Source organism: Octodon degus, unplaced genomic scaffold (assembly GCF_000260255.1).
Source record: "Octodon degus isolate 3935 unplaced genomic scaffold, OctDeg1.0 scaffold00128, whole genome shotgun sequence".
NCBI classification, from domain to species: domain Eukaryota; kingdom Metazoa; phylum Chordata; class Mammalia; order Rodentia; family Octodontidae; genus Octodon; species Octodon degus.
This window is the reverse complement of record NW_004524704.1, coordinates 7,276,397-7,298,717: the sequence shown is the minus strand read 5'-3', so window position 1 is coordinate 7,298,717 and position 22,321 is coordinate 7,276,397. Positions and strand designations below refer to the sequence as shown.

The 22,321-nt window shown below is 42.7% G+C and overlaps 1 protein-coding gene across 3 annotated transcripts in view; it reads left to right on the top strand.

Moving 5' to 3' along the window:
• The window catches only part of Fgf12 (fibroblast growth factor 12), a 581,813-nt gene that overhangs the window by 321,837 nt on the left and 237,655 nt on the right, over positions 1-22,321 (top strand). The window contains exon 1 of one of the 3 annotated variants that reach the window (XM_004640909.2): positions 1,481-2,511. The exons of the other annotated variants lie outside the window; for them this stretch is intronic. Coding sequence (XP_004640966.1) covers positions 2,313-2,511 — 199 coding nt within the window. The 5' untranslated portion in view covers positions 1,481-2,312. Of the gene's footprint in view, positions 1-1,480; positions 2,512-22,321 lie in introns of those variants that run through there. 3 annotated transcript variants of the gene reach the window in all.

Sequence of the window (22,321 nt, the reverse complement as noted above, 5' to 3'; positions counted from 1 at the left end):
GAGGGAGAGAGAGAGAGAGAGAGAGAGAGAGAGAGAGAGAGAGAGAGAGAGAGAGAGACAGAATGAGAATGAGAATGAATTACCGCTTTCAGCTCTGCTACCCCTGACCCTTTCTCTGCGCACCTAGCACTCGGGGTCCTTCACCTACCAGTGAATGTGTTTTCCTCTGGGGGGAGGGACCGGACGGAGCAGACCCGAGCTGCAGTTCCCTCACCCAGCCTCTGAGAATTTCTCATCCAAACCTCAATCACGTAGGATTGCGTAGAGAGGAGAAAAGGGGAAAGACAGAAGACAGAGAGGGGTGAAGGGAGGGAGGAGGGGAGGCTGAGAGCCCCGGGCGCCCCGGACGCCAGGGAAGGGAGCAGGACTCGAGCGCTGCGTCTACGCTTCAGCCTCCCCGCGCTCCTGGAGTTCGGGCCCCCACCGGTTCTCCACCTGGGCGCGTCCCGGCTTCTGGCGCCCGAGGAACTCCGCGGCTGTAGGTCCCGGTCCCACCCGCCGCCAAGGAGATTGTCACGTCCGCGCGGAGTTTCCTGCGGAGCCGGCGGCGGCGCCCAGAACCTCAGCCCTTGAATGGGACTCCGCACCGAGCGCCCCCTTCCGGGCCCGCGGAGGCTGCGACCGGGGGCGCCCGGCGAGCCCGCGGCTCCCAGAGGCCACCAGCGCAGCAGCAAGTTGAGCGAGTTCTTGGCCGCCGGCACCTGCCTCTTCCTTGCCGCGGGGCCCGGGTGCCGGGATTGCGCGCACGGCCACCCCACGTCGTCACCCAGGGCGGCCTAGGGACGTCGCCCGCACCCTGGGCGCCAGACCATGGTGGGCAGCTCCGACCCGGAGCCGCAGCCGCCGCGAGCCTGCGTCGCCCTCAGCCTCCCCCGGCCCCACCCGAGCCAACGCGCGGGGATTCGCAGCGCGCCGGTCACTTCCTTCCTCGGCCGGGATGGGCGGCGCGGGACCGAGTGATCAGCCTCGCGTCCAGCGGGTGAGCCCCATCTGATCCGCTGCCAGCGAGCTACCGACTGCCCTGCCTGGGCGCGCGAACCTGGGGGCCCGGGCGGCGAGGCGATGACCTGATCCCGAGCCCCCCAGGGCGCCCCCCGCTTCCTTCCCTCCCTGCGAGCTGTGCGGAGATCGGCGCGGCGCGGCGCGGCGGCCCTGGGCGGACCATGGCGGGGAGCTCCGGGTAAGGCGTGTGGGCGCCGAGCCGGAGAGGACACCTTCTGCAGGCATCGCTACCATCGGAGAGGGGGCTTATTTAAACTACTGAGTCATTCCAGATTTAGGATTCCCTAAATAATCACCAACTGTGCCCGTCTCGTGTCGGAAAGCCAGCGGAGAGAGAAAGAGCGCCCGCGCCTGGGACCCCGCGCGCCGCCTCCCGCGGGTTTCTCCCGAGGGTGCTCGGCCCTCGAGGATCTCCCGCCCTCCTCGCCCCTCCCTCCCGGGCCCTCCTTCCCCCTCCCTCGCCTCGCGCTCTCTTTGCAGGGCTGCTGGAGGAGAGTCGCGCTCACCGCAGCTGGAAACAGCTGCCCGCGCCCGGTGCCCCTGCCCGGACTCGGGCAAGCCGCTCCCACTTCGCGCCTCTCGGTTTCCAGCACACTGGCGGCCGGGCCCTGGGGACCGCAGCCGGCGCCATGCATTCCGTAGACCTAACCTAGCCCCAGCTGGGACAGACCTCCTAACCTCCAGACCTGCGGGCCGCAGGGAGTTAAAATTGCTGCCTTCCTCTCCTCTCTCGCGGTTGGTGTTTTATTTTCTAAAAGAACATTTTGTTCACTTTTTAGTATTTTCTACCGGGGGGCACCGCTACCCGCCTCGGTCAACAGACTCTGCTTTGTAAACGGGTTTTTCTATGTGTGGATGTGTAGCTATACTTGGGACACTTGGCGACGCTTGTGCCTCTCCAGCAGGGGTACAGCTTGTTATTTTGGACGTTCTTTTCCCCTTTCCACTTGGTACCCCGAACGCATTGTGACCAAACTTCCCCCTGACCCCTGGACTTGGATCGCCTTGGGGTACAACTGTGGGGTGCAAACCTCTACTTCGAAAGAAGGCCTGGGACGGCCCCACCCCCGCCGCCAGCAGTTGGGCAAGTTTACATCTGGATTTTCACACATTTTGTCGCCACTGCCCGGACTCTGACTAACCCTGTGGGCGCCGGGTTGTCGGTGCTGCAGCCTCCTCAGACACTATCAGCACTGCCTCCCCGCGTCTGTCCCTGCCCTCCCGGCCGCCAAGGTCCTGCCCTCGCCCCGGGGAAGCGCAATCCCGAGGGCGCAGTGGAGCCTGGGGCCTGGGGCCCGCGCTGAGCAGCGATGGCTGCAGCAATAGCCAGCTCCTTGATCCGGCAGAAGCGGCAGGCGAGGGAGTCCAACAGCGACCGAGTGTCGGCCTCCAAGCGCCGCTCCAGCCCCAGCAAAGACGGGCGTTCCCTGTGCGAGAGGCATGTTCTCGGGGTGTTCAGCAAAGTACGCTTCTGCAGCGGCCGCAAGAGGCCGGTGAGGCGGAGACCAGGTCAGTAGAAGCCCGGACAGTGGGCTCCGCAGAGGCGGACACCCCTTCTTTCCTTCCTTTAAGTACCTGGATCCTCAGTTCGTGGAAGGGAACTCGAACCTTTCTTCCATTCTGGTCCCTAATTTCCAGACAATTATTGCAACCACGCTGCTAGTGAATAGCTTCTTGTCTCATATTCAGGAAAACACTTTCTGCTTCTATCCCTGCCAGTTTGCCTAAGAGGGAGTCACAGGTACAGGCGCACCAGGTTCCAAGTAGCCTGTAGCTTCCCTTGAGGTCAGCAGCCACTTCATTCACTCCTTTGTTCATTCTTTCAGTCTGCTCTCCCATCCAGCCCTCTATCTATCCATAGAGTTCTTATCCTGCCCCTCACCTGCAAGGAAAACTCCTTCCCGTGTCTCTCAGAACAAATGACAGACATTAGTAGTTGCGAGATGAACTTATTCTCATTTGGTCTAATTTTTTTTAGCTTCCTCCAGCAACACAGGTATTGTTCTTTCAAGAAACCAATTAATTTCTTACCTCTCCGTTTCTCACCCACCCTCCCATTTCCTTTTATACAATCTTTTCCTTTTCCTTTCTTTAAAACACTTCGATGGTTTCCAAGCACTCTGCTGATAAACTTTCCTGTGCCATTGCCCTCCTCAGCATGCTCACAGGGTTGAGACACTAAGTGAACAAGACAGCACCCAGAGTTTGACTTCAGAGTATGTGAAGAAAACTTGAGGCTTCTTGTAGATTTTCATGGCATAGCCTTTCTGAAGCTTCTTCTCATTGGCAGCCCTATACTTCAATGATTAATCCTTGATGTATCTTTATGTAAAAAGGAATACTTAGGGATGTCTTGATTTTCGGTATGGTGATTCTCACCTCAGTCAGCCCAGGGTCCCAGCTTGAGAGAATGAGAACAAAGTACTAAGATTTGTACTTCTATCAAACCATTGATCTTCCAGGTGTTGCTGCAACTATTCTACCACAACTGAAAGGAAACACTGTCTGCATTGGGAGACTGGTCTGTGTCTTGTTGACCAGCGTAGGTCTACTGCTTTGCAACCTTCAGTCTGGTGTTCTCTTGGGTTTCAGGAATGGAGCCCATAGATAGCTTCAAGAGGGGTTCAGACTTGGCTAAGGAATTCATAGTAAAGCTTTGTAAAGAAGTTCCCTTGTTTTACTTCCCATTGGGCTTTCATGACGTTAGTCACTCCTGACATTAGTGGGCTTACTTGATTATTCTACGGTGGCAATACAGTAGTAAATTTCAGAAGTAAACAAAGATAATTGCAATTCCGAGGCAGGAGGTACTAAAGTTTCTATTAGTTTGCATCCAATTAATATAGCTGGAACATTTTATGAAATGAAGTTTATGCAAAAACTGGAGTTATCTCTGCATATTAAATAATTGAGGTTAGGAGAAAATAAAATCTCTTGCTTTGTTATATAAGAATGGCTTAGAAACCTTCTCTTAGGGTTTGTGTGGTCGTCATGGAACCTGAAGGCTCTGAGCATAATGTGACTCTTGAATCTCAGTCCCAGAAGTACTTTGCTGAATCTAGTTGCGATAATTACGTGGAACTTATGAGCTGATCATAAGGAGCCTCTTTAGATAAAAACAAGGTTGTAAGTATTATAGGTGGATTGTATTTGAGGGTGGATAAGTTAAGCTCATGTGGTCTTTGGTAAAGTTGGTTTGCAGATAGGCAAATCGCATGACTTAGCGTTGTGTGGAAAAAATAAGACAGTGTGTGCTGTACCCCATGGTTATTTCCTTAGCATCTCATTAGAAAATAGGGAATTTCTAAATTTATTATTTTGTTCATTGTTTATTGAATCTGTTCTACCTTCACATCTCTCTCTCTCTCTCTACTTAGTGTTCATTGTGGCAGAGAGCATGCTGACTGGTGGCTTCCTGTAGCTACAGTGTCACAGTAACAATTTGGCAGATGTGGCAGGAACTGTTGAGCCATTTCCAGTGCAAGGACAACCTGAATATATTTGTACACTGCAGTCCAGGATTTGTTCTAAAGCACAAAACAGAAAAATGAGAGTGTGGGGTGCAGAAAAGCTTTCTGAGAAGATGATAGTATGCTATTATTACTAACAAAGACAAATAATTAATCTGTTGATTTACTGTCAGCAACCGCGACTCACATAGCATGGGACAAGCCTATTTATAGAGAGATGGCACCTTCTACATCTCAATTTCACAGAGGATTCTTCAGTGGATTGGAAGTTGCTCAATATGAAAAAGAAAAAAAATTATGTGAACAAACCTATTTCATAAGCACTTAGATGTTATAATCACTTGATATTTCAGTTATTCTCTAAACCTTTCTCTAGGCTTTCTCTCCCATCTCTTTGTGAGCTACACATTGAATCACAAATGGTAAAGTGATGAAATGGGAGATCTCACTTTGATAAAATATCTCCACTTGAATGTCTGTCATTGAGACACACCTTCCATTGTGCAGACTTTCTAGGAGAGTGAGGTTGGGGCAGAGAGGCTAAACCAGACAGGCTGAGGTCCTGTTCTGATTTCAGGGTTGACACACTGTTGCTCAGTTTCTTTTCTTAGCTCTTCTCAAGCTCTGATATGGAAAACACTGAAACCATAAACACAGAGAGCATCCAAAAATTATCATAGATATGCCAAATGGAAGTGTGGGACTTGGCAGGCAGGACCTCATACCATTCAGGTGCAGAGCTAGGAGAGTGCATCAGATGTAGATGCCCTCCCTTGAGTACATTGTGATGGCGCAGCCTGCGTTTGTGCCATAAAGCCATGGCCTTTCTAGATGAGAAATCCTAGAGCAATGGTAAGATTGTGGTTTACTTGAAGTTATGCAGCAAGACTATGGCAAAATTGAAACCAGATCTTCAGTCAGTTGATAACAATGAAGAGGGAGAAAGAGAAGGAGAAGGAGAAGGAGGAGACAAAGATGAAGATGAAGACAAAGATGAAGATGAAGAAGAAAGAGGAGATGGAGAAGATGGTGATGATGGTGACGATTTGCCTGTCCTCTTTGCAACATAGTATAGAAAAACAAAGTAGTGTTGAAGGAGAGGTGGGTGTCCTCTGTCAAATGCTGGAAATAATTATGTGGGTTTTTTCCTCCTACCGTCAGGGATTGACAGTAATATTATCACTACCAATATAATCATGTAATTTTAACAGAGTGTAGAATACAGGGAGTAACTTGGAGAAGAAAGGGATTCCGGATAAGAAGGCAACTGGAGTTCAGTATGAAGTACCCATCATTAGCATGAATTGTCAAAGTAAACGCAATAATGAAGTGGTACAGGTAGCACAGGACTGCTGAGCCCCCAGGTACTGTACAGGCTGCAGGTTTTTGGAAAGGAAATGTTGGAGACTCTGAACTGGCAACTTGGCTGAGTTTATCCAACCTTGAAAAAGCCTTTAGAACCTGCCTGTCTATGCACTTTCCAATAAAGAAAGGAACATTCATATGGTCATTATTTGACTCATTCCTTACATGTATAATACCTGTATAAGCCAGATTTGCTAGCATATTTCAATTAAATATCAGTGTCCTTTAATTTGCTGTAGATAGGCTTTTAGTACATCCGTATGAATTGCATAGGTTATTCAGTTCCAGGCTTTGCTTTATTTTGAAGAGAAGAATGTGCAGAAATGTCTGATTCCAAAATGATTTATGTTTTGACTGAGAAGTTGCATCAGGCAATGGGTAGCATTTACAATGAAGAAGGGACAGTGTTTATGGAGTCTCTAAATGTCTGGCCACAGCCCGTGGAGGTCATCCAGTGTCACTCTCCTCTCTCAAACAAGATCCTCTCTAGAAAGTGCAGAATAGCTATATGAACTTAAAAATCCATCTATTTTAAATGATATTAGTGTTTATTATTATTTTTTCCATGTAAATTACTTTCTTCTCTTAATATTAAACAGAATCAGTGAGGAAAAATAATTCTTCACCCAAGCCATCAGATGCTTTTTATAATTTAAGCATTTTGTTTTACATCCCCTTTCCTTTAAAGATGATGTAGTACAATTATGTGTGTTAGTAAATCAAAGAAGTGGTGATAATTTCACCAAATTTTGTTTATTTTTATGGTGTTTTATTTTGCTATATCTTCATTTTTTGTTATATAGTTGTGTTATTTATAATATTTCAGAATTTTACCTACTTGTTTTGGTGAATGTATAGTATTTAATAGTGTATTAGTTTAGCATTTTACTCTCAGTCATATTCTTTCATATGAAAGAAAAAAATCCATAGAAAATAGAACCTTTAAGAAAAGATGGCAGTGAAGGTGAGGGACTGCTCAGTCCAGTGAGCTGTGGAACATGAATTAGATGTTTATGAATTAAAATACTTAGGTCAATGTCTAGATCAATAATTCATGCATACGACAGGTACTATTTTGCATTTGTAGCAAGTACTTTGTATTTTTTTCTACTGTATGACTCATGTCTGAAATATAAAAGTCAACCTAATGAAGTGAGATTTGTCTTGATATGTTTAAAAAAACCAAAGCTTTTCTTTTCAGAAACCCACCCTAAGGTTTAAACTAATTCCGTGTGTGTGTGTATGTGTGTAGTTTTAATCCTATTTTCTCTACTGCAGTGAATTTCGCCAACAAATTACGTTTCCATTGCAAGAACACTTTCAAATAGCGGCACCATGATCTCTTGGTTTCTTTCATTCCACAGAGATCTCCTCAGGCCATACCTCAGGATTAAGTCTTTAAAGTTTTAATGGGCCAGGGAGATGGCTCAGTGGAATAAGTGCTTCCCTGGCAAGCACAAAGGTCTGAGTTCAATCCCTGGTTCCACAAAAAAAGAAAGAAAGAAAGTTTTAATGAAGTTGATATTCTTGAACAGAATTAGAAAAAGGAAAAAAAAAAACAATTTGCAGGAAATGAAGCAGTGTTTATATTTGAAAAATAAGTAAGGAAAGTTTTTGGGAAATATGTGGAAATAAAAGTTTTGTCTCTGAAAGCTGAATTTTCCAAAAGTTATGGATGTGTTAGGGTAGTACCGCCTTGCTCTTGTACCTGCTGAGAGCTGGTTCTCCGAGGGTATCGCAGTGTGGATTTCACTTGGAAAATTTATGTTTTTTTTTTTCTCATATGTTTCTTGAATGTTTCATCATAGTATATATTTGCTATTGACTTTGACTTTTAGAATTATAGTATATACTGTGTGAGAATTCTCAAAAACAGCCTTGTTAGACATATGGAGTACATTTAATGTACTACATTTTGGATTTTATCTAATGGCTTAAACCTGGATTTACTGAGATTTTTTTGTCTTATTCCAAGGCTGTCTGCTAAGCGTCTGTGAGGGGAGGAGGCTTAGAAACGACATGTCGATTAGTGAACTAGCTGCAGTAATTACAACGAGGGCCAGGGATGTAGTTAGATGCACAGCACCTGCCTGGCAAAAACAAGGTCCTGAGTTTGATTCCCAGCACCAAGCAAAACAAAACAAAATGAAAGAAAGAAAAAGAAAGGAAAAACAAAAAACAAAACTGGACTATATGACTTTGGGATTTGCAATCATCTTCAGAGGTAGTTACTGTCACCTTAGAACTGGGCATAACAACCCTCCACATACCAGAGAGACTTGTTTAGGCTTATTTCATCAGAAAATACACTACTTGTCACATGACTCCCAGGTTCTGCATTATAGATTATTGATCTTTGTGATTGATCAGCACATTGAACTAAAAGGCCCTGAATCTGAATAACTCAGTTTAATTTTTGAGCTAGAAAACCATTGCTGGGTGGAATGGCCTGAAGAAATCAAGATACGTAGGCCATGGCTATGTGATTTCTTTGCTCTTGGTGTGGACTGGAGACCCCAGGGAAGGAGGAAAGTGGGAAAGCTGTGACCATCTTCACAGCAGCGCTACAGGGCCCGCGTGCTGACGTTATGTGCCGGGCCCAGGCTGCGGGCTGGGATATCCCTCCCTGCGTGTGAGGAGCTCCTGAGATCTCAGGCAGTGTCACTTGGGGATACCTAAGGATCCACTGGGAGCCTTGGGCCCAGAGGGGCTGGTGCTCCTGACTCTGAATGTAAACAATTGCTTCAGATTTTTTTTTAAAAAAGATGTTTTCAAAAGCAAAGAGGTTGCTACCAAATCCAGGAGAATTCTATAGAGATTTTCACTTTTGTTCCCCTCAAGTTATAGTTTCAATGACCTGCTAGGACGATTAAGAACCTGGGTTTCGGAGTGGGACTTGAATTTGAATTTTGGATACAACATTCACAACTGCAAGTTTTTTCAATCTGTTTAGAACTCCAGTTGCTGATTGTAAACTTTTTCTGAGTATTTGGTCAGCAAATTCCTCTCTGAGGGAGAATCACCTAAGCCAAGCTCTGAAGGGTGAGATCTACCAAACAAGTGGGTAGAAAACGTTGAAGCCGGCATGGGGTTGGCCATGAGATCTTGCTGGGTGCTTGGGAAGGAGCTGAGGTAGACTGGAGCAGCGAGCGCCAGAGGGGTGCAGAGTGGTTGGAAAGCGTGGCTATGGCTGGGCAGAGGTGCGGGGATCTTGAAAACTCAAGGAAATCCTTTCTGGTCTTAATAGAGCATCAGAGAAGGCTGAGCAGTATGAGATGACACCATGTGCCGTGCTGCTTTAAAGAGACTCTCTGGCTTTGGAGAGGGGAGGGGAGGGCCAGGGAACCAGGGTGGAAGCAGAAGAACAGCAAGGAGCAAGGACATGAGCTGGAGGCAGTTCTGAAAGTGGGCACAGACGTCCAGGGTGTTGTTAGCGACCTTTTAGTAGATCTCCATAGGTAAAATTCTTTCCATGAAAATATGCCACAATGATGCTAATAACTTGCCTTTTTAAAGGAAGATCACCTTGTCATGAGTGTCCCCTGGAGTTCTTCAGATACTGTAGGATAGACTCGCAACCATCGGTCCATTCTCTTTTCAGTCACGTTTCTACACGAGCCCAAGTTGCTTTCATTTACTTTTAAGTACAACATTATGTGGCAAGAGGTTGGGCCAGGAACAATTTTGAGAATTGAGCTGACTTTTATTAAGCCAGACATGAGACTTGCGAATGTGTTGATGAGCTAGATGCTTTGCTAATATTTTTGAAAATACAGCTATGTTTCATTCACATATGTTTAGTTAACATTTACTAGGCCTATCATTTTTATTTTAAATAAATATTTGATTTTTTTCTATAATTTTTAAATACAGTAAATATCTAGATCTATGATCACATATGTACAAAGCCCTGTAGGGCATCCAGTAATTTCTAGAAGTGTGAGAAAGATCCTGAGACCAGATGTTTGAGAACTGTTGACTTAATAACCCTTTAATCCCAAGCTGTCTGGAGGCTAAGGCAGGAAGTTAGCAAGTTCAAGTCCAGCCTAGATTACTTTAGTGAGACTCTGTCTCAAAAACTAAAAATTTTAAAAAGGCCTGGAGATGTAGCTCAGCGGCAAAGTACTTGTCTAACATGTTGGAGCCTCTAGGTTCAATCCCCATACAGAAGAAAAATAAAAAGAATATTCACCCTGGTCTGTCGATCAAGTGCTACTACCTTGCAAGGATAACCATACTGACAATATGCACCAGGCAGAGACAGACATTAAAGAAAAGTAGGAAATGTTAAGATCCCCCAGTCTTTCAAGCTTGATGAAGTAGGTGGCATCACATAATCCTGAACATCCGTGCTCTGAAGTGCCTTTCCCAGGTGTGATATTTTGGGCCAAGTTCATTGGTCTTGACGTAGTCAAGTGAGTTTAAAGTCAGATTTTGTAAAGTTCTCGCACTTTTCTACCTAGTGGGCAGACATTTGATAAGTAAGTAGTAGTTACATGTCTCCCAGAATTCCTGTTTCTAGGAAAATCTCTGTTCCATACTTAATGTTACCCTAGGTGATTCTGCTGGGCAGTCAGGGCTGAGCTATTATCTGCTCAGATCCTCTCCTTTCCTACCTTGTGGCCCTTAGGCCAAAAGTAATTCTTCTTTAATGCCTTTACCAATGCATTAATGATGCCTCCATGCTGTATATAATATTTTTAATTATAATTTGTGTTTTAGTCCAATCAGGCTGCTGTAACACAATGCCATCAAGTAGGTAGATTAAACAACAACATGCATTTCTCACAGTTCCAGAGGCTGGGAAGTCCAAGACCAGAGCACCAGAAGACTTGGTGAGGGTCTGATTCCTGGCTCCTAGATGCTACTCTTGTTGTTTTCTCACTTGGCAGAGGGGGCAGGGAGCTCTCCAAGGTTTTCTTGGTAAGAGCATTTATTCCATTCGTGAAGACCCTGACACCAGTACCTACTAGTCTCCCCAAAGCCTCACCGCCTGTTACCACCAGTTTGAAGGTTAGGATCTCACTGGAGGAAGGGGAGCAGAAGCACTCAGTCTGTGGCATCTTTCTCTTTGCTCGTGGCTGAATCTTGAAAGCGTTGCACAACGGAGCCGCATCGAGTGTATGTTGCTATGTTTCGTCTCCTTGACAAATGTGCGAATTGGTAAAGAAAAAAAACTGTGTTCTGGTCAGTGCTAGATTCTAGGTGCCTATTGTGCTGTCTATGTCATTGCAATTGTTAGATTTTTGCCAAATCAGAGCCGGCCAAATAGCTCAGAGAATTAAAGCGCCTGCAAGAAGGCACAAGGGCTGGGGGATTCAATGCCTGGGTCCTGCCACGCTGGACTCGCCCCCGCAGCATGCTGAAACGGCAGTTGAGACTGGCCGTGGTGGTGCACACCTCGAATCCCAGCTCTTGGGCCGCTGTAAACAGGCAGATCACTAGGAGTCCAATCTAGTAGTCAGACCCTGAACACCCTGTAGGCCCTTCCCTAAAATTAAAAAAAAAAAAAAGGAGTAGATTTTTGCTAATTCAATGAGCAGATCCTAGAGCCCCTCACTTAGCAAGCCACAGAGGAAGAGAGATCCTCAGTGTCACCACCCCTCGCATAGTGATAGTGAAGTCCTGCAAGTTGGTGACCTCCAGTTTCAAAGGAATAGTTACAGTCATGTTTTTAGTTTGAATTTAGGTAGGATTTTCCTGATGTCCTTTTATTTTCACTTAACTAGCACTAGAAATGGACCTCTCTTTACTGTTTTGGAAAGCACAAAGCTATCTAAGGAATTTTTAGCTGGAAAACTATTAACTATAGCTCTCTCCCTATCTCAGGAGGATACTCATGACTGGAGACCTGGAGATGTGGAACACAAATGTGTTCCCTGCCTCTTTCCCCAAGAGGAAGGGTGAAACTTACTCTCCTTATGTGCTGTTTTAGATATTCTTAATTGCATCCAGCAGTTTAATTACCTCTAATGTGCTAACAAAGATATCTTTGTTTAAAATATCTGTTCTTGTGCTGGTCCCCTTCATGGGTTAGGAATGATACCCAAAGTGTTGCAGTGCTTTATGTTTTTTAAAAACTAAGGTCAAAAAGGGGACTGAAATGAAGTGTGAAAGAGATTCATGAGAGAAAAACTGTGCGCTTATATAAGTTATTATAAAGAGGAAAAAAATGAAACTTTCCAGAAGAGATCTTTTTTATTGCATTCATGACTTAAATGCTGTATTTTAATTTTGGAATTCAAAAGATGAATCGGGTCACCTTTACAGTGTCTTCAAATCAGATTATACTCCCCAAACAATTAAGAACTAGGAGCAAAATTGTAACTATGAACCAAAAGTAAGGGTCCATATTCAAATTGTCAGTCTAGATAAGGTATAGATTCCATTTTTAGACAAATAGCCTTAGCTCTTCTATCTTCATATCTGCCTCCTGTATGACGCTATATTCAAGAAAGGATAGCAAGCTAAACTCACCTAAAAAGGCTGGAAACAATGAGGCATTATCTGTGAAAGTCTTTGGTGTAATGAATACCAAACAAATCTTCAACAGAAAGATAATCGTAATTTCTGAGAGAACTCAGGTTCACACTGTGAACCCAGTTAGAGCTGTGTTGTCATCAAGATTTGCTGCTTCAAAGGCTGGCTGTGGTGGGTTTTTGTAGTCAGTGTGTAGCCGTGAGAATGGTGCCTGAGATGATGGTCCAGAAACTCAGAATCCTAGGAAAGGGGATGGTGTTTACTGAAACCCAAGTACCTGCTGCAGCTTTCTTCTTGTAGGCTATTCCTCTGAAGGCCTGGAGGGTGGCGTTTCCTTTAGAAAAGCGGACCAGATTCCTGATTCCCTCTCTGCTTTACTTGTCTTTTCCTGGAAGGTTCTGGGCTCTTTTGTCTTGCAGCTTTTGCTTAGGGAAAGAACTGGTAGCCAGAGACTGTATCCACATTCTGTAGCTCTGTTGTCCCAAAAGGCCTATTTACTCCTCTTTGACCACCCATTAGTCATGAAAAAACATTGAGGAAATTTGTTTGAAAACTGTTCTTTACTTGGTATTGCCACAAAGTTCCTTTTTTTTTTTGAGCTGTGTTTCTTGTGTTGCCATGTGACATCTTCAGTTAAGCATTCTGTCAGTCTGTCTTCTGTTGCTATAATGAATTAGCCAAGCTTGAATATTCTGTGAAGAAAAGAAGTTCATTCAACCCAGTTTTGGAGGTTCAGAAATATGGTGCCATTTCTAGCCTCTCTGGTGAAAGCCTCTCTGGCTGGGGTCACCCAGGGCAAGGCATCTTACTTGGTGAGAGCTTGTGTGAAAGGGATCACTTGGCGAAATGGGAAGCCAGAGAGTGAGGAGGGGCTGGTCTTGCTGTCTTATAACAAGACTGAATAGAGTACCTAAGATCCCATGAGAACTGTTAATCCCAAGTGCAGTATCTCTAGACACCGCTCACCAAGACATGTCTCTTAAAGGACCTGCAACTGGTCACATTGCCTAGTGGGGAACTAGGTTTCTGACACAAGAATTTTGGGGTGCATCTAGGCCATACCCGAACCATAGTAAACTTCACTCATTGTCTGTTTCTGCTGGTGGGACCACCACCTTGCTTGGGAGGCTGTCTCTCTCAGGTCATTTCTAGCCTCGTGAAGATAGAAGTTCCTTGGTCCTCACTCTTCTTTTTTTTCACCTGAACTGTTTGTTGTCCTGCCTCTGTGCTTTCCCTGCTAAGCAACCTCCTTCAGGCTGACGTTAGTTCTCTTTGAGTGATGGGTCCGCCTGTGAGTTCTGAGCAACGCGAGCTTGGGGCACCTGGCTCTATTATTTGGATACAGGCAAGTGTTGAAATGCTATTGAAAAATCCTGTTGAAACTGACACTTTATTAGGAATTCTCTCTCAGGCTGTTATGTACCCTGACCTGGAAGATGAATATTTATACCATCAGTCTTGACCAGAGTACCTAGTAGGGTATGTGACTTAATGTGCTTGTGCATTTGAAATGGAAAATGTTAGAGCTCACTCTAGGGGTGATTGGATAATCACAGTGGCTGAGTTAGGTCATGTGAAAGGAAAGAAATCCTTCCTAAGTCTGTACCTGACTACTACACCATTCATGTGCCCTTGGGACTTTGTGAACAGTAATGGGAAGACATACTGACCTGTTCTGGGTCTTGAGTAATATAAATGTCATTAGCTGCTTATACATTGCTATAGTCAAGTTATATGGCCAGACACCTAGTGAGTATCTGCATGTCATGTGCTGGGGAGCTGGATAATGAGAAAGGGCCTGCCCTGTTTTGCATAGTCTCGTGTAATTAAGAGTTCTTGACTCTGGCAGAAGTTGTAGGCTTATTGTATTGCTTGGGACAGTTTCCCCTTTAATGTCCATATTTCAGAAAAATAATAATTCATTAATTTAAAGAAATAACGATAATCTGTCTTTTAAAGGAGTACCTGTGGGTTGAAAGGCCTGCCAAGCACATACTTTTTTTTTTTTTTTTGTATTTTTGTGCAGGGTCTCACTATGCAGCTCCAACTCATAGTGATCCTCCTGTTTTCACCCTCCTGAGCACTGGCATTACAGATGCACGCCACCACACCCAACTGACTGCCAGCTCAGCGTGCCCAGGGCTGGGGCCTGTGTGGCACAGAGCACACCCATTTTTATCGGTGTTTCATGGCTAGTGTCATTACTATGCCGCAGCCTGCACAGGCAAGCTCCTTTCCCTACAGATTCCTCAGACTGCTCTAGATGGCCTTGGGCTTCTTGATGCTCATATGGTCCTGTCAGGTGCTATAATTTACAGTGGTTGCTTTTTCGCTTCACAAAGGATACCCTTTTCTTCCACACCTGTCCTTCCCTTCATTGAGCACAAGCTCTTGCTCTTCTATGCTGCACAGCCTGACTCCTGTGTCTGCTGCTGGATGTTCTCAGCTCCTCCCAGTTAGAGGGCATCGTCACCTGGCCCAGGCTCTGCGCCTGTACTGTCTGTGGTTCTGTCTTGTCTGTCTCTGAGCTCCTAGAGTGTGATATCTGGGTGATAATGTTTTGTACCTAGTAGGTGGTCAGAAATACCTTATCAAAACAAAATTTATTCTTTTGATGTCTTATTCACATGGTATCAATGTTCATCAGGACTTAAGGGAATTTCTGCACAAATGTAAAAAACAAAAAAACAAAAAACAAGCAAGCCATCGGTACATTTAGGTAATAGTAATCTTTCTTTTTTCTTTTGTATTTAGTACAAGGTCTACAGGTTCTTACTATACAGATTGAACACTTAGTGATCCTCCTGTTTTTCAGCCTCCCAAGCACTGGGATTACAGGCATGGGTCACCACGCCCAGTTGCAATTGCCATCTCAGCATGCCCTGGGGGCAGTGCCAGCACAACATGTCAGGGATCAAACTCCAGTCCCTGAGCCTGCCTAAGCAGGTGTTTTAGTTTTCTGAGCTCTCTGGCCAGCCCTCTATTTGATATTTAAACATGAAAATTGTGTGAACCCATTTTCATTTGATGCATAGTTATTAGGTGAATGCTTAGAAGACTGTGGTTTTCCTTACCCCGCAAGCTGACTACTAATTGTCACCCCGGTTTCCCCTTGTATATACTTTGCCTCATAGCATCATACACTTCCTGTTGATCAGCAAAGTGATAACTTATGAAGGAGACATTTTTTTCTCCAAATTTTTTTGAGAAACAAATAGCAATGAGACAGTTTTAAACCAAATTGGTAGGACAGTTTCAATAATTAACACATTCTATGCTCTCTTCCTAGTGGTTATTTGCTGTACACGATGCGGACATGATATCCTATTTACAAACACTATTAGAACAAATCCCTCTATTCATTAAGAGAATGTAACTATATATCTATCCTAACCACTTTGAATACACAGATACAAAATGGACATTCATCTGTATACCTTTTTTTTGTTTAGTTCCATCATTTGAATAGTATAAGTGTGTTAACTCAGCAAAATATTCCATAACAGTATTGGGTCTTCTGTTTGACTGGCAGTGTCAGAAATTGTTGACCTAAGTCTCCTATAGCTCAACATAACACCATGGCTATACTTCTTGTACTTCATTTTTATACTTTTCTGTTAGATGGTTAAGACCAAGATAAAGCAAGACCTATCAACAAGAGTTGCAGCTTTTGGGTCTGATAAGGTCAGTGAAATCCCCTCAGAATTTATCCGGAGACCCTGTACCTCAGATTGTAGATCCTTTGTCAGTGTTACCCATGTGGATGAGTCACGGCTATTGCTTGGCCAATGTGCTCTTTGTGAAAGCCTGAGAGAATGTTTTCTCTCCATGTGACTCTCCGTAGGCACACGCTACATCATCAATCACTTTCCTCTTTGGCCCCATAATCTCCTTGATCAGAAAATTTGGGACACTACTGAGTTATATGACGTTACAGTACAAGTTCTCATATGTCCTGATTCTTAATTGACCTTGGAAGGCTAGGGCCAAAATGTTGGCTTTCCTTGCGGCCCTCTTTTTTCTCTAATTTTGGTCTGCAAACTTAGGTTGTTAACCATCCAGAAGACAAGCTTATTGTTATTACCATACAACCTAGGCTGTTAAGCTTAACCTCACTGTCTGATTATCAAACATCTTGGGCATAACATGGAACAGGTATTTTTCATCAAGTATTGATATGTTGAACTTTAGTTCCTACAGAATATGATGAAAAAACATTTTAAAAATTAAAATATATTTTAAAAATAGGCATAAAGAATTATACATTTCTTATGTTTACACTTAAGTCCACAAATCTAACCATATACAACCTTGTAGCAGGACAGTCCCACAACATTCCTTTTCCTGTCTCTTGCCTTCATTCACCACCCCCTTCTTTTTGACCCACTTTTCTTTTTACTGGCTTTGCTTTCTTAACTTTGGATTAATGAGGAATAACCTTTGTCATTGATTTCAAATGTGCTCGTGCCTGGTTCTTACACTTACAGTTGAAACCAACAAGTCATTTTAGTATTGAATACCCTTGGGGGAACATATTTACTCTCGGTGATTTTCCTTAGTGAAGCTCTAAGTGGAGGGTGAATTCAGTATTGATTGGATATAATGAAAATGCTTCTTCCTGTCAACTCTTTCTTACCTCCTTGGCTTTCTTTTTTTCCCCTTTCTTACTCTAAAGCTATTGATAGCAGCATTAAGTGAGTCTTCTGTGTGTGCAACAACCCCCTGTATTTTTTTCCACTAGAAACCTTGCACTGTTTAAAAGGATGACACAAGTGGAAGCCTTTTGATTCATTCTAAGATAACATGATGTCATAGAAATAACTTTGGGCCAGGAGGTAGCATCCTTGGGACCTTGGGGGGAGTCCTTTTGTCTTTTGCTTAGTTTTCTCATTTTCAGGACAAAAGGGATTGCTATCAGAGATGGTTTTCTTTCAGTTGTGTCATTCTTAATGCTTATTTCTCACACTGCTATACATAGATGGATTCCAACACATACAGAAAAAGACCTAATGATATGGTGGATATGCCCCTGTAGAAGATTTGACATGCATATTAAATGGTGTAGCAAGAAACTAACAGATATATTTCCCAGGTACAAAATATATTTGTATTTCTACCCTGTAATCCCAGCGTTGTGGGAGGCAGAGGTGGGAGGTTTCCAAGTTTGATCTTAGCCTTGGCAACTTACCCACTGAGCAAAAACTTGTCCCCAAATAAAGAAATAAATAAACAAGGCTTCAGTGCCCTGTAGTGCGAAGGTCTTGCATTCCATCCATAGTACTAGAAAAGAACAAAACAAAACCCCCAACCCAAAATCTGAAACAAAATACATTTAACTGCTGTGTTCTTTGCATTTGTTCTTAGGTTTATTAATAACACTGAACATAAATTGTATTTTTAGTTGAGTTTGTTTGGTTTCTAGAATTGTTATATAAGTTTAGAGCACAGCACTGGGAGGATTTAATAACCTTGGAGCCAGATATTTTTTTCTAATGGAAAATATTTATTTACTCATATAGTCTTAGAAGATAATGTTAAAAATACAACAGGGAAGGAAATATTGAATGGACTAGAAAAGATATTGAGTGAAAATTGGAAGGGTATGTCTGAATAAGGCAATGTGTAATGTCTTATTTGAGCATAGTTTCAAATTAAGCAATGGAAATGCAGCAAGTAGCAGATGGCATAGGAGTTGGGATGGTAGTAAAGAGATAAATCATTCCTAAATTATTAAGTGTCTAGGGTTTTTAGACCTTGGAGTATGCCATCAGGATTTCATTAATTAAGGGAGCAAGAAACCAACATTTGCTGGATATCAGGCTTGGTTTTCTCTTACAATCATCACATTGATTATTGTGGGCATATAGTAAATTGAATTTTTCTATTAGTGGTAATAGTGGAAGATTAAAATGGAAAGTCATAATTCAAATATGGCCTGAGATGATATTTTAGTGTTTCTCTGAGTTCTTCTGCCGTGTTACTCACATCATGTCTTCTTATTGATGTTATTGGGATTTGGACTGCTTTTTTCCCTTTTATCTGTGCAGTATGATTATCACAGTCATAGGACAATTCACTTTTATTTCTGAATCACTGATTGTGTTATTTCACCAAAAATGGGCTTATTCTGTTCCTTGAATTTGATACTTAACACACGTCAAATTTAATCATTCCATGGGAAGAATTCTTTAGTTTTGAGAAGAATATTGTCACATAATGAATTCAAGAGTACCTCATTATGTGCATTGAACAGGAAGTCTCCATAGAGAAAGAATTTAGAAGGCTGCTCGAGGGTTATTGCTCTCACTGTAGATTGGGGATGAGAGTGAGCGTGGGCTTCTGTTCAGCTATTGGCTGGGTTACTGTTGGGTCTGAACCTAGTGCTCCTATAGTGATGTGTTGATGTTAGTCCTTGTGGGTAACATAGCTGTTACTCTGTTTCATGCTATTAGACAGGGCCAAGTGTATTCCTTGATACATAGCTGTCACATAATACGTATTTGTTGAATGAATGATCTTAATGATGACACAAGCCAAACAAAGCCAGCTGAATACTTCTGGTGGAGAGACTACTCAACAATACTCTGGATACATCTACAAGTAGAGTCATCTTCATGTATGCTATGATTCTGGGAAAGTTTTGAAGTCATTGAGGGAAATCTTCTGATTCAGCTTTATTCTGCACATAGATGGGACTGTCAGCAATACTATTTACTGTTGATTTGCAATCAGAGATTTGGGGTTGTTGGAAAATTTCAAGATCATCAATTATTTTTATACTTGAACCTTCTGACTCTTTACCACTGTTCATTCATTTACATTTTCAATTATTTGTGAGTTTCCATGGTTTACTTTTAATCTGTTCATTACTGCAAACTAAGTAAAGGCACAAGTCCTTTTTTCAAGGAAGTTGTAGGTTATGTTTTTTGTTCTTCTATACTTTGAAGTTATTGACAGTTGGGTCATTTTGGTGCCAACCAAAATGATTAATTGTGGTTGCTGATTACTTTTTTTTTTTAATTTTTAGGGAAGAATCTACAGAGTGATCAAGGTCTCACTACTACATCAGACTCCTAGTGATCTGCCTGTTTACAGCCTCTCAAGAGCTGGGATTACAGGCACATGCCACCACGCCCAGTCTCAGTTGCCCTTTCAGCATGCCTCAGAGGCAGGGCCAGCACTGCAAGCCTGGGGTCAAACCTCAGCCATGCTTTAATACACTAAGCTATTTGGCTGGCCCTTAGATTAATATTCTTTCTTTTTTTTTTTTTTTGACAGAATTGGGGTTTGAACTCAGGCCCTTGCGCTTGCCGGGGAAGCGCTTATTCCACTGAGCCATCTCTCTGGGCCCCTAAATTAATATTCTTAATAAAGACATTCTTATTTTTTTTCTTTTTCTCTTCATTCTGCTGCTTTTTCTTCTGGAATAAGCTCATCTTTGTTGATTTCATCTATATTTATGAGTCGCAGAGTAAGTTCATCTTGAGCTCTTTTTCCAAATCTACTACATACTTGATAATGCTATGTAGTTCTTCTACCAGAAGATTTTTCCTGTTGAAGATTCCTCCTGTTGAAATTATTATTATCAGGGCTGGGGAGATGGTTCAGTGGAATAAGTGCTTCCCTGGCAGGCAAGTGCAAGGGCCTGAGTTCAATCCCTGGTTCTGAAAAAAAAAAAAAAAAAAAAAGGAATTATTATCTTCCCCCAGATGACAATCTTCTTTGTATCTTGAGTTTCCTCTCAGTGAACGGCATTAGTTATGATATTGAGCAAACACAGAGCAAATATTAGTAGATTTTTGACACCAAACTTCTCATCTGCCGACCTCTGTGGAAGCTCGCTTATCTTCGAGCCACCTGTTCTTTAGCTTCATATTCATGGATTTTATCTCTGCCATGTTTTACTCTTCATTTATTCACCCAGTACCAGGCAGGGACTTTTGCAGAACTGTGTTAACAAGATGATTCAGGCATGCTAACAGCACGTAGCCAGGACCTTTGTACCACATTAGTACTGTGCTCCTGTCTCCCCTGCCTTCATTTAGGAGCTGGGTCTCATGTCTGAAGAGTTGCGAAGTCTTCTACATGTCTCAGCCTTGCTCTTCTTGACTTTCTGATCATGTTTTATAAAAAACAAATTTTAGTAATACATAGTATGAGGGTCCTTTCCTTTGCAATGGTTCCCAATCACAAAGCTGTGATCTTAACGGCCTTTAAGTGATTGGATTCCTTGAGATCTCTTCCCCCTCATCTGTTTACTGGGTCACTTTGTGTAATTTCCACAGCCCCTACTATCCGAATGTGCCCTTTGCAGCCAGACCAGGAAGATGAGGAAAATTCCAATAGGCAGTACCTATGGGTGGTAACCCACCCATGCGAAATAAACTTTATTGAATATTTTTTGTGTATAAAAATTTTGAAATCTAAATTGTGTAGCTACATTCCAGCAGTTTTCATTGAAACTGAAATGCATGACCGAAAGGCCTTCATCCTTTCCCTCTGTTTAGATATTTGCCACGTAGCTTGCAAGCTGAGCAGCCATTTTGGCTGTGTGCTGGTTGAAGGCATCAAAGCTTGTGGACATTTGATGGCTTCCTAAGCTTCTAAGCCACTGGGTATGAGTCAGACTGCAGGAAAGCTGTTTCTTAATGTACCTATGAGGCCATATGGCTTTGCTTGGTTTAGATTAAATATTTTTAAATTCAAACGAGAAACTTAGAATGTGCTATTTAAGTAAAAGAAGATCTTTTTACTGCCCAGGTATTATGGATGAGGAGCTTAATCAGACGTAATATTGACTTCCCCCTCTGCTCCTTGGGCTAATTTCCATGCCATCACCTAGCTGAGTTGTTGCTCGTACCTGACATCTGTGGTTAATGACCTCTCATAGAAATTATGCATCTTCAGAAGTGAGTTCTGTATTTATTCTGTTGTAAGAGAATGCTTAGGTGTATCGTAAGAAGACCTGAAACTGATTTGAAGTCCAGTTAAATAAAGTGAAATTGATTAAGTTTTTGTTTCACTACATCAGTTAAATACTAAAGTCTAGGATTGCCTAGTTTCCTTCTTTAGAATCTAGGATAGAAAAAAAAAAAAAAGAAGAAAAAACAGAATGCTCCTGCTGAAAAGATAGAATTAAAGCATTTGCAAGTCATTCTCAGTGTTTCCCTGGAGGAAGTGCTCTGTGCAGATTGTCTAGACCTATGGGAAGAATTGTAGAATATTGACTCTTAATTTTAGGGTTTTTATATTTGTCAGCCATGAATTTCTGTTTAGTTATAAGATTATCCTTTTATCTCGGTCACTTTTGTTTTCTTAGCATGAATAATAATTTCAGGTCACAGGCATCAATCCTAGGAAAACAGTGACAAAATTTCTATTCTGTTTCCTATTTCTTAAGGTATAAGTGAAAACATTGGTTCAGTTTTTCTTTTGTATATGTCTTATCTTTTAGAAAAATAAATGTCTTTAAAATATATTTTCCAACTTTAATGGTTATTTATAGTTTGTCTCAGTCTTGGATCATCTAACAGATTGCTCTAAAATGTGAAATAGTAAATTAAAATATGAATTTATATTAGCTTTAATTTAAAAACAGTCTTGATATTTATTTACGTATGTATTTATTTATGTTTTAGGACAGGGTCTACAGGGTCTCACTACATAGATCATACTTGTAGGGATTCTCCTGTTTTCAGTCTCCCAAGCACTAGGATTACAGGCACGTGCCACCCTGCCCAGTCTCAGTTGTCGACTCAGTGTGCCCCCGGGATGAGGCTGGCATGGATTGAACCCCAGCCGCTGTGCTCTGCCTAAGCAGGTGCTTTAGTCTGCTGAGTTATACGGCTGCCCCTTTGATTTTCATTTTTAAATTTTTAATTTTTATACTCTTATCTCTAACTCTTATCTTATTTATCACTGTATTAAAACTATTTGAGTATACATTATATTTTACCTTAATAGGCTGAGGTCTTTTAGGGTGTGATGCGCTTCTGATTTTCAGT